The sequence below is a fragment of the Argiope bruennichi genome, chromosome X1, assembly GCF_947563725.1.
Source record: "Argiope bruennichi chromosome X1, qqArgBrue1.1, whole genome shotgun sequence".
NCBI classification, from domain to species: Eukaryota; Metazoa; Arthropoda; class Arachnida; order Araneae; family Araneidae; genus Argiope; species Argiope bruennichi.
In genome coordinates, this window is record NC_079162.1 from 68,419,386 (window position 1) to 68,432,425 (window position 13,040).

Consider the following 13,040-nt stretch of genomic DNA (forward strand, 5'->3'; position numbering starts at 1 on the left):
TTTATTTTCAAATGTTTTTTTTTTCGTTTATTTTATTACCTTGTAAAAAGTGTCTTTAATTTCGAAGAGAATGTAACTCTTTGAAATTCTTCGGTGCTTTATTGATGCAGAAGGAAAAGGATAATCGAAGCGTTAATAAACGCAACGGACCTTTCATAATTTTTGGCAAAATTGAGCTAAGCTCTCTATTTAATAAATATTGTAAGTGAGCTATTTAACAAATACTGCGATCTAATATTGTTATCAGATTTGTTCTGTACTTGCGGTATGCTTTTTCCCATTATTTCGTTATTTCTATATATCTATGCCTATATTTTTCATTTTAAGCAGCTAATTAGTTAGAATTTTGAAGCTTCATAGCGGCTGTATTGGGATGAACCTCCTCATTCTGAACCACGGTTAAATGACGAGGATAATATATAATAAATCAGCCCTACCCTCCAAAATGCATATGATATTCCATGAAATTTATGTGTTTTATTACGAATATTCAGTATTATCGTAAAAGTATCATAGAATGTCTTTGTATCGGCCGTAGCTTCGTGGTAGAATTTCAGCTTCACGACTGAAGGGATATAGGTTCAAGACCTGATTTTACAGAAGATTAATAATAGGTGTGGGCAGTGATACTGGAGTGGGCGCTGTGCGTACTGTCGACATGTTGGCTATATTTATATTTAATTTTTAATTTTATTGAATTGGAATTTAAAATGTAAAATTTATTACTGCAATTTCAGAATGGTGACAATAATTAGAAAAATTATATTTTAAATACCAAATTGATAAATTTAAAAATAACCAAAATGTCGACATGACATATTATGCTGTAGATATGAATTCCCTCTTATAGGTGTCGAATTCTGGAAAGAAGGTTTCGGATCAGATTTCTTCCACGTCATCTGACCTCGTTGAAAATTACGAGCTCCTTATTAAAAAAGCTCTTGTGAGACTTCAAAAAGGGACGTTGTTCTAACTAATTTGTTCCATTGGTTTGTCCAGAGCTCCTCACTAGAGCAACGTGAGACTATTTGTTGCACTGCGGCATGTTTATCGTGCACCATATGTACATGTATGTGGCTTCATAATTAGTGGTATCAGTCTGAAACCAGTGCTCCTCCATTTCTGAATTTGAGGAATGATCACTCATTGCTGTTTTGCGCAGTTTGTCAAAATTTTAGAATTATCCAATTTAAGTATGCAGCACAAAATACAGTTGTCTAAAAAGAAAAGAAAGACATGTCAAATCAAAGATATCACGTTGTAGACTGTACATTGGAAAGTTAAGTGATAAATGCTAACAGCAATAACATCAGACTTGAAAGGTTGTTTCCGTGTCTTGTATTTTACCTTAGTTTTATTGCTTTAAAATATCAAAGTTAGATGTCAATTAATTTTATTCGAACAGTTTTGTTAGATTAACTTTGGGCTTCGAAATTACGCAATGATAAGTGAAAACGATCTTCTTTATTTATAGATGTACCAGAATACAAAATTCTCAACTCGTTCGCATTCTCTAAATATTTTCTACACCTTTACGTTATTTCAAAATTGTACAACAGATATTTTTTATAGATAATTGAAGCTTCATTTAAAGTAGAAACACAAAATCAAACATTTTTCATCACAGAAGGCATAATTTCAAATTAAGTACAGATCTATAAATATTACCTACAATATATGAAATACCGGCATTCTTTTTATAAAATGCTGGACTTTTTTATGCAAAGAATGAAATATGAGATTATTACACATTTTCACTAGGTATTCTATGTAATATTTTGATTTTCTTTAGAATGACATAACACTGTTTCGGAAAAAGTATGAAATAAAGGTTATGATAGCGACATTGTTTAACAGTTTATTAGTTTTAGAACAAAGAATGCACAAAATATCATCTCTCTCATTTTTACTAGTATGGGCACAGAAGATGGGAATTTTTTGACGACACTTCGTTCGTACGTGTGCATCACTCATTTTTTTTAAACACGCACAATAGGTGACAGAAACGAAAATCTCCTCGATAAGCACGTCACCATCATGCTGGTTTATTCCCCTATCAAATATAATCCAATCCACGCTTTTTGAATATTCTTTTTTTCTTGCATCGAAGATGTTTTTCATATCTTGGCAATTTCACTCTTGACATTCCATAGAATTCTTAAAAAGTGTGAGAAATGTTTAATCGTTTCATAAAATACCGGCCAGTTCTCGGCATTCTATAAAATGATTAAGTATTTTATAGAGTTTCCGTTATCACACATTGACGGTAATACAACTATATCAATGTTGTTTAGGTAAATTAAGTATCATGTTTTGATACTCATTAATTATAATTTAATTCGAATATCATTCCATATGACTGAATTTTAATTTAAGAGGTTTTTGAAAATTAATGAAATTCAAAATGGATGTATTAATGATTCTTTGTGAGAGAAATCTATTTGTTTAAAGAGTTAATTTCCCAATTGAGTTTTCATTCAATTGCTACTGACATGATGTTTCGAAATTTCGTACACTTAAATATTTCAAATGACGATGAGAAATTTTAATGCTTTTCGAAATAATTATCAGTTAATCAATTAAAATAACTAAATTTGGATTCTACTCAGTGGGGTCACCTGATAGTTAAAATACGAAAACAAAATGGTTTCATGATTCCACACTCTGTTTAATAATGAATTAAAAATTAAAAACCAAAAAAAAAAGATAATTAAGTAAAGTAAGTAAAAAAAGAAGGAAGTAAAAAGGAATAAAAGAAATAAATTCTACATTTTAATACATTAATAAAAGTGTGTTTTCAAAAATTGCTTTTATCTATCTAACTTTTTATCCTATATCGAATGTGACGCATTATCTTGTTAAATTACGAAAAAATTGATTTCATGATTCCACACTATTTTTAATATTGAATTATAAATTGAAAACTAAAAAGATAATTAAGTAAAGTTAGTAAAAAAAAAGAATAAAGTAAGAAGAAATCGAGAAAAAAAAGTCCTATATTTTAGTACATTAATAAATGTGTATTTTCCAAAATTGCTTTTATCTATTTATCTTTTTATCCTGTATTTTATCAAACTTCCTTTGTTATCTTACTTTCTATTATACATCTTATAAAATATTTCTTGATTTCTACTGCTCTATTTCGTCCAGAAATATTCCTTCCCCTTCTTTCGGAAAGATACCATAAATAATAAAAAAAAAATTTAAAGTTTTTAAAAACTCTCTTTTATAAGTACTGAAAAGAAAAAAATAATTTGAAAAAGATGTAGACGTCAAAACAAAATAGTAATTATTGAAATACTCTAAACAAACTGGACTTATAATACCATTTAAAAAAAGTTTTTATTTTATTGTTTTCAGCACCTGACGCTTATCTTATTTCACTTAGAGGCCCGTATTTTTTATTAAATAATTGTTTTGTGCTTTTATTTTTTCCCTTAGTAAAAAGAATCTAGTATGTAATCAGAATATAAATTTAATATAATTCATTAACAGTTAAAATATGAGAATTTCTTTTATTCCTCATTAACATAATTCAATACATTAAAAAATTAAGGATATAAATATTCATATAAATAATAAAAAATTAGCTAATCGATAAGCTGATCGCCTTAAAATATAAACAAACATTTTATAACTAATTTAGAATATATATGGATGCCTTACTTTTTTTAAATTTAAATGTGCAATACTCTTTTATTAGATTGAATTCCTAAGTTATTTCTTTATAAAATTATTGAGTTATTCACTATCTAATATGTACTCATTTGCTGAAGAAAAATTTATCTTCTAAAATAAAGATAAAATTAAATATTTAATGTAATTAATGGTTTTAGTGACGAATTTCACCTTCAATAGACACTTGAGGCTGATTTGATGCTTATACGTAACTTACAGGGAGTCACAGTCACATTATGAAATTATCTTCTCTTGTCATCTGAGATTTAACAGCTTGCTGTCTTAATCCTTATTCCTGCACGAAGCATAAAATACTCCAAAATCTATTTAATACAACTCGTTTGAAATGTCCCATATAAAAAAAGTTCACTCTATCATCTTCTGTTTTAGTGTAGCTTAGATTTTTTTAAATTAATTTTTCATTTTGAATCTAAATTTTGGGACATAATGAATAATTCTGAATTGTGGTCTGATGAAATGGACACAAATATTCTTTCAGAATTTCTACATCAGCAAGCAAAAGTTTGACCCCATCAGATTTAATGTGCATTAGGCTGGCGTTCATGACGGAATCCAAAATCGAGTTTGAAGCTCGCTATTTTTCGGAACAGAAACCGAAATTCTGTTACCATGCCATCCAAACGCTGAATTGTGATGTTCAAATAAATTCACTCTATCATCTTCTGTTTTAGTATAGCTTAGCTTTGTTAATTAATTTTCCATTTTGGGACGAACCGCATTATTATGAATTCTGGTCTGATGCCATGGACACAAATATTCTTTCCAAATTTTTACATCAATGAGCAAACGTTTTATTTAACCGTATTTAATGCATATTAGACTGGCGTGCAAGACGGAATCTAGAATGAATCGTGTATGAAACCCGCGATCTTTCAGAACCGAACCCGAAATTATTCTACTATATTATACAGACCCTGGTAATTGTGATGTTCAAACAAAAGTTTCAATACTTTTTAATGCTTATATACATTTAAATTGCTTAATAGCCATTTAACAATTTATTCTCTTTCTCTTAGGGATGGAAGCTAGTCTGGTCATCCTCTGCCTTTCTTGTTTGATAGCATTTTCGGAGGGCTACCCACAAAAGTTCGGTTCAAACAAGAATGGACTTACCTCGGACCAAGCTGCTGATTTCTTCCGTCTTCTTCTCTCCAGATACGAAGCGGAAGTATCTGATTACTCAGATTCTGAAGATCCATTTGGAGAAGACGATAACTTGATGTTAAACAGTTATGACTTTTCCACCGATAGAGAAAGTGGCAGAAACTCGATGCCAAACACTTATGATTTTCCCTCTGATAAATTTAGCAGTGGCGAAGCCATGAACCCTTTCAGGCAAGCCGTTGAAGGTTATTTCAGAGATCAAACAACCACGGTAAATATTTTTTTTAGTTTAGAGGAATTGAAGAGTTGTTCATTTAAAAATTAATATCTCTTAGAAATTCTTCCGATAGTAATTTAATTAATATTTAATCTAATGTCTAGCTATGGTAAGAAATTAGTCGATGCAAAATAAAGATGGAAATTACTAAATTGAAATTCCGTTAAATGGTTTCTTTTGGCCTGTGTTTCATCGTAAAATAGTGGCCAAAAAATATCTGCTAAATTAAAACTTTTTGGAGCTTATTATCTTTTATAAATTAACCACATACATGATCTGCAAATATTTTTACGTACCTCTCTTATTCAGACAGTTCCGTTGAACATAAATGATCGTACATCATCAATTTTTCTGAATTATCACAACTATCCTCGATGAGATATGAGTTAATATTTTTTGATGGGAAGTCAACAAATTGATTTCAGTATAGGCAATATTCACTTGTATTTTGTGAGATGAGCACTTGTTCCCCTGGAACATTCTATTCCGTAGAGATAAAAGAAAACATAAGCCCATAAAATATGTGATAAAACGGCCCGGAAAGCATGCCGATACATGGGTTCAAAGTAATAAACAGTCCCCAGAGAAAAAGTTTTAGGTAATTTATGAGCCATCATTGTCTAGACTAATCTCCATCAAATGTATAGAATCATTTCTTATTGGGTCTGATGCCCTTTCTAAGCTTCTCACTGACATAGCGTAATCAGGATCGATATTTATTATAACTGATCATTCGATTCTAAACATCTATGGCAGATCCACTGAATCAAAGAAAAATGAAATAATCTTATGATGAGCACTTACCAATCTCTCCACGTCGTACTCTTGGGGAGCATTGTCTTCCTCAACGTAATAAATGGAGCAGATATCAAATGGTTCATCGTCTGCTAGTACGGCTAGACCCGAAATTTAGCTGAGTAATAATCTGAGCTAGCATCTTGTTTTATTGGGTGGGTGTGATATACTTCAATAATCTTGGCCGGATACATCAAACAGAGGAAAACTGTGTTTCCTCTGTATGATGTTTGATTCTTTTACTTTGTTTGTTTGAAATAAGCAATTAAGTTTACAGAGTTAGTTAGGGATTCCTTGAATACTCCCACACTATTGAACTAAATATCCATTACTGTGAGATGATTACTGATATTCAATGATACTTTCTTGGCTCATTGTTTATACCTATCTTCAAAAAAATTTTAATCGTACTTTCTAATGTATAATCATAGAATCTTGATGACTTTGAAATCTATTTCGGAAGAATCACTTTGTAACAGTGTATAAGAAGCACCTAGGTGAAAACGACTATGTCATTCTAGAAACATTACTCCAAGTATAAAATTTTAAGTTTTCTCTGGTAAATAGGTAAGAATATTCTGATGCACGCATATTTACTCGAGAAACCTTGGTAGTTCTTGCTGATGTACTGTTGAATGAAACAAAAGCAACGAAACAAGTTACGAATTCCTCTAAATATGTTTAGTGCGCAGTAATATAATTTTTGTTGACAGAAGATCTTGGCGAAATCAACATTTGCATTCGAATAAAGAATTTGTAGAAAATTGAGTATATATTAAGTAGTTCAATGTTCGGATGGCGCAATGAGAAAAATCTGTGAAATGCGAGTATAGACAGAATACCACGAACTGGAGAATTACATATTGTCTTCAAGGTAAAAATCACTGCGTCATCGGAAAACTACACATATACTCAGTTTCATACACAATTTCGCAGAATCTGTCGATTTCACTTACCTTCCTGATGACAGATATTGAATTACTGCGGGCAGGGACTGTTTCGAGGAATCCGTGGAGCGAAGTTACTTATCGTTTCTGTTTCATTAAAAGAAACACCGCCACAAAATGTTTTATACCAGATTTCTCCAGACATATTCTGTCATCTATCGGAGATATCTCCTAGTTCTACCAAGGGGCAATAATATCATTTGAACAACAATTTCAGTTGCCTTCGGGGATGCCATATTTTTAATATAACTTCGATAAAAATTACATTGAAACGCAAGAGTAACATCGTGAGTTTTACACGAATTCGACTACACCTCTTATCATGGGACTTTAATATGTCTCATAATTATTCAATCTCTTTTCGAACCTTTTTACTAAATAATCATAAAGCTAATTCGATGTCTTTTAAATTTCTAATTATTGAGCATCATTTATTGCATTGTTTATTAAGGCTTCTATTATATTTCATATTATCATTATGGTCATAGACATATTTCTTTGATAAGATATGGTATCAAAGAAGAACTGCGAAGTTTTATACCGAAAAACAGATAAGTAGAATTATTTTTAATGTAGATCTTTTCTCTCTTCATACTTTGTCAACATTTCAATATATGCTCAAGGTAAGTGAATATTTTATTTATATTTAAGAGAACAAAGTGTCCCGAATGAGGAACTTTTTCTATCCAAACTTACTTTACTATTGCTTACAACCAATTTACTATGATAAGTAAGATAATATATCCTTCCGTAGAATAAATATTCTTCGATAAATATTCAACAAAATATTTGCACGGAAAAAGGAAAATAAGCTATTCAGGAATATTACAGTATTCAAAAGATAAGCTCCTTTAGATATGACATTCAAGCATTCCTTCAATATTCATGTTATAAACTGCCAAATGTTTTCTTTTGAGCTTAGATCATTGTGCTTTTTTTCTTTCATTCTGATATACGAAAAAACTTTTCTGAAAATGCATTCAAACAGAAAAGACGAAATGCTCTTGAATGAAAAGTAATAGTGGCCAGTATTCCTTGCGAGTTAAACCGCTGTTTGCGTGATGATAATCTTCTGTGAGGATCATAGCTTAAACACGAAATGCTTCTCAGTTTCCCTGCATTATTGCAAAAGCTTTAGAGATGCTTTTTACAAATAAACGCGGAAAACTGAGAAGCATTAATGTCTAAGCCATGTTTCACTTCTATTTATACATACTTTTGAAAAATGTCATAAAAAAGAAGATTTTTAAAACATCTTCTATTTGATACCAAAGCCTTTAAAATTATATTAACCATTTAAAAAAATTAGCTTTTGCGTTTTCATAGAATACATTAGCTGAATATTGCGTCACCGCAACGATAATACTTATTTTTGAAAAAGTATTTGTTTATTTTCCATTTAAAAGTTTATCTAGAATTATTTTATTCCTTAGCAGCAGAATAATACTCAAGAATTATTTGTTTTCCTTTCAAAAGCCTATCCAAAATTACATAATCTCTTAATGACAAAATGATACTTGAGAAAAACCTTCACTGCTCATAATTTATTTAAAATGATTATTTCAATATCAGATCTGCTGCTGCATTTGTTTTTATTTTTAGAACTAAAAGGAATTAATTTTAAAGTACCCAGGATCAATTTTAAAAATTTATTTTTCCTGTTGTTCTTAATGCTCTCTTTTAATTTATAATGTTACATGAGAAATACTGAAACCAACTCTTATGAAAAGGTCCCAAATGAAATGTTTTATCGGATTATTAAAATTTGCTACATAAAAAGGCTTAAACAACTAATTAAGATCAATAAAAATATCTAGTTTGGGGAAGTTCTAAGCGAAACATGAACTACTTAAGAGTCCCTAGAGAGCTTAATCTGACCCTATATAAACGCAGGAATGCCCTTATTTTCATAGTTATTGGATTATTTGAAAACACAAACTGTTTATTTTAAAGCTTGCAGTAAACTGTAGAAGTGTTAAAACGAATTTAATTTTAAATAAAACCTAAAGAATTTCTTCATCATTTAATATAAATTAAAAAGCATATCGAATTTTTTTTAGTATCAAACATGTGTATAAAAAGAAGAAATATCTTTTCATACCTTGGGATATAAAGGAAAAAATACAGAAAAACTGTTATCTTTACTTTTTATTAATTAAATTTTTGTTCCAATATAAAGAATAATTCTATAAAAACTCTCATGAGTATTAACTATTTACCTTTATTTATTTACTTAAATTTATAAACCAATCTTCATAATAATTTATTTCTAGCCTGAATATGAAACATTTTAATTTGATTTTTATAAGAATGTATGTTTAATTGATTTTTTTTTAAATTTCCTAATTTAATATACTTTCAAATGATATCTCAAAGAATTAAATTATTATAAAAAAAACTTTATTATAAAAAATTGTTACTCATAAAAAATTTCCAGAATTAAATCCTATTCAGGTATTAATGTGTTAATGAATGCAAAACATTTCATTGAATTTAATAAAAATATGTTATTGTATTGGTTTAAATTTATAAATAAATGCAATGTCAAAAATGTATTTTTTATTCCTTTTCTATGGCAACAAATGAGGGAAGAATTGCTTTGTTGACTTTCATCCCAATTAAAATGGATTGTAGCGAGCTTTTGAGATCGGCAGGTTTCTTTTGTATAACATTCATAAAACACTTTTAAAGGTCACAGGGTAAAATAAATAAATAAAATAAACTCAAATTATTCTAAAGAAATCACAATACCTTTTGTGAATCTAAAAATGCATCGAGTTTCATTATAAAAATAATTTTTTTTATTTATTTTTAATTAATAAAGAAATTAATAACAGATTTTTTAACAATAGAAACAGTTTTTTAAAAAGCTTTTATCAGTAATCTAAAAAATGAAAAAAAAAAATTCCATTTTATTTGTTCGCTACATTTTAGCCTTTTGTTCATACTTTACTATAATAAAAATAATGATACATGAAAATCAATTTCTTCTCCGATTCCTAACCAGATGATGTCATCAGTAAGGATTTAAAATTCAGTTAAAATGATTCTTTAATTGCTAGTTAAATTATGAAAGTATTAAAATGGAACACAGCATTTAGATATATATACAGGGTACGGTAAAAAAAACTCGGACAAAGTTATTACATCATGGAATAGAAGTTAATTATTTTCGTTTTAATTTTTGTTCATTTCTTTTTGTCTACCACTTCAATTATAACATATTTTATAATGTATCTTTTAGTTTACGTATTGTTTTATTGACTTTTTTACAATGATAAGCAAAAGATATGCATTTTACAGTTTTTTAAGCAAGGAAAACGACAGTATGAAGTGTTTGATGCAATCTATAGTTCAATGAGCTTGGCAATGAGAGTCGAAGTTCAGTAAGAGAAATGAAAACGTATGGTGAACTCTTTCAGTAGCCGTAAGGTTATCAAAAAGCGAGTTCAATGAAATTTGAGGGTTTCCATGAGAAAGATCGCTCGTGAACTAGGGATAAGGGACCGATCAGTGCAACGAATGGCAAAAACAGTGCTTAGATTAAAGCCTTACAAGTTCCAAAAAGGTCAGCTTTTCACTGAAGAAAACAAACTCGTGCGGCTCCAAAGACGCCGAAAAGTTTTGAGACGGGACAGCGCTCAGAGAGATTCCTTTGCACTAATGAGAAGTTCTTTAACGTCTAAAAGCTCATAACTCCTAGAACTACATGATCTAGTTTGTGGACGCTCCAAGCATTTCCGCAATTGTGGACCATCGCATGGTCCCGGGCGGAATTTGCGCAAGCGGCAAAACATCTCTGGTTTTTGTGGATGAGGGCATTAAAATAAATCAAAAAGTGTGCTAACAGGACATTTTAGAAGCTATGGTATTTCCGTGGGTCAATACGCTCTTCGGCAGTGTAAAGTAGGAGTTTCAACAAGACTCTACACCAGCTCACAAGGCTAAAAAGATAGAAGAGTGGTGAAAGGCACATTTTCCGGATGTGGTATCATCTGGAGAATGGTACAGTACTCGCCGAATCTCATCCTCATGATTATAGTGTATGGTCCATATTGGAGTCAAGGGCTTGAATTAAACGACATAAAAGTTTGGACTCTATAAAGCAAGGGCTTCGGCGGGAATAGGATAGATTAATGGTAGAAGACATACGGCCCATTGCTGAAAATTTCAATTCGCCTTGTGCCTCTGCATTGCAGCAAAAGACGTCCACTTTAAAACAAATTAAATGTTTTTATTATTAAAAGTCTGATCTTACTACTATTTGTTATATTTTGTTAATTTATGTATTTTTAATCAAGTTATATTTAAAATTGTTTGTCCGAGTTTTTCTGCCGCATCCTGTAATATTCTCATTAAGATATTAATAAAAATATTAAAATCTCAGGCTTAATATTTAAATTTTGAAAATATTAAGATACAGGATAGTCATAGAGAACTCATATTAGAGTTGAAAATTACAAAAATTTGTACATCATGATATCCAAAATAGGAAACAAAATTCTGACTTTAAAAGCATGAAACAAATAAAAGTGCAAAAAATAAAAAAGTAAAATTTAAATGAAAGTACAAAAAAATTCTCATTAAAGTCTAATTTTATTTTAATGTATAGTATAAGCTTCTCCATTTTTTTGAATTAAATAATAAAACTATACAATACATTAAAAACATCAAAATAATACATTTATTTTGATGATAATTAAGTACAGAAAGATCAAAACATACAGTAGAATTGCTGCAATTTTAATTTTTTTTTCAGTTACTAAGCGATTAAGAACTAGGGCATGAAAATGACAAAGCGTTTAAAAAACCCCCTAAAAGCTTTTAACATACTGATATGGCAGCAAACAATAAGTTTCAGGTCTGATAAGAATAGTGGCATTAGTCCACATTATCATTACAGAGCCTAACAAGAGAACTTAGCAGGAGATTACCATTTTGCTGACTTAATCCAAACATCCCTGAAAGCGGGAGAATCAATATAAGAGGCCTAAGCGCTCACCGTATTATGTAAGTTGATGCTCAATACCCCCTACATAATTTATGGTATAAACCAGCCTTGGGCATTTTGCTGCCATTGACAGTTTGAGGGCCGTGAAATTAATCTTCCTTTGATAATACACAACTAATAAATCAGTATAAATGTATCATATATCAGTGTAAATGTATAAATGCATCGGTATAAACTTATGTCTATTGGAAACCATTAGAATCAGCGTAAAAATTCCCATACTTTTTTCAACTCACGCATGAAGAAATTTTATACCTAAGTTGTTTGAAATATATTTTGCTCTAAACTTTTATAACATCTCCTAGGTATTTTCCGAAACCTTATTAACAAAATTACTTAATGCATCCGCAAGTGTTTGTGAAGTACTTTTCAACCGCGAGACATTTATAGACTGGCTTATGCAGTTAGTTTAAAACCTAGATGAACATATAAGAGGGAGGATTGTTTTTATTTCCAATAACTTTTTTAATAGATTTGAACATTCTGTAAGATAAATAGATTTGGAAAAATTCTTATGGAAAGCTGCTATTTTCCAAATCTTAAAAGCTAACATTAAAAAAATATAGTTCTCTTCCTAAATTAATTTCAAAAAAATATTTATATAATCCTTTAAATATATTAAATGAATATTAGAAGTTAAATATTATTTTAACTTTTTTCATTCACTGAATAATTATGAATTTGTTCTGTGGATATTTCATATGGTTAAATATTTATCGAATGGCATATGAATGTACTGAGTTCTACTGCTTTCTCGCAATTTTAAGCATTTTGTCTAGAGAGACATTGAAAACATTTAGGGAAAATATGGAATTTTAAAAATTTTAAACATACATGATCAAAAAGTGATTTTTTTCACTCACTTCAGAAATTTTAGGTTTGCACTGTATTTTAAAGTGGTTTTTTTTGTATTTAAGTTTATTTTACACTTATATTATCTTGAAACAATCATAGAAAATTTCTAATCAGAAACTCCATTGGTAATATATTTTTGGAAGAAGGCCATATATTTTGCAGAATTTAAATTTCCTTTAGAGTTTTTTTTACAATAGAGCCATATCTTTAGAGAATAAACAGAAATTTTTTAAAGAATATTTTATACTTGAAAATACTATTTCACTCATAAAATCTTCAAATCTTCAATCAAAAGCAAATAAATATTTAATATAAGCATAACTCTTCTTTAAATTTTTTATACAAGATTTTA

At 29.5% G+C, this 13,040-nt stretch overlaps 1 protein-coding gene across 1 annotated transcript in view; it reads left to right on the top strand.

Annotated features, from left to right (window-relative positions):
- The window catches only part of LOC129958880 (uncharacterized), a 48,514-nt gene that overhangs the window by 20,016 nt on the left and 15,458 nt on the right, over positions 1 to 13,040 (top strand). Inside the window, exon 3 of the mRNA XM_056071601.1 lies at positions 4,716 to 5,074. Within this exon, the coding sequence (XP_055927576.1) occupies positions 4,716 to 5,074 (359 nt within the window). The remainder of the gene's footprint in view (positions 1 to 4,715; positions 5,075 to 13,040) is intronic.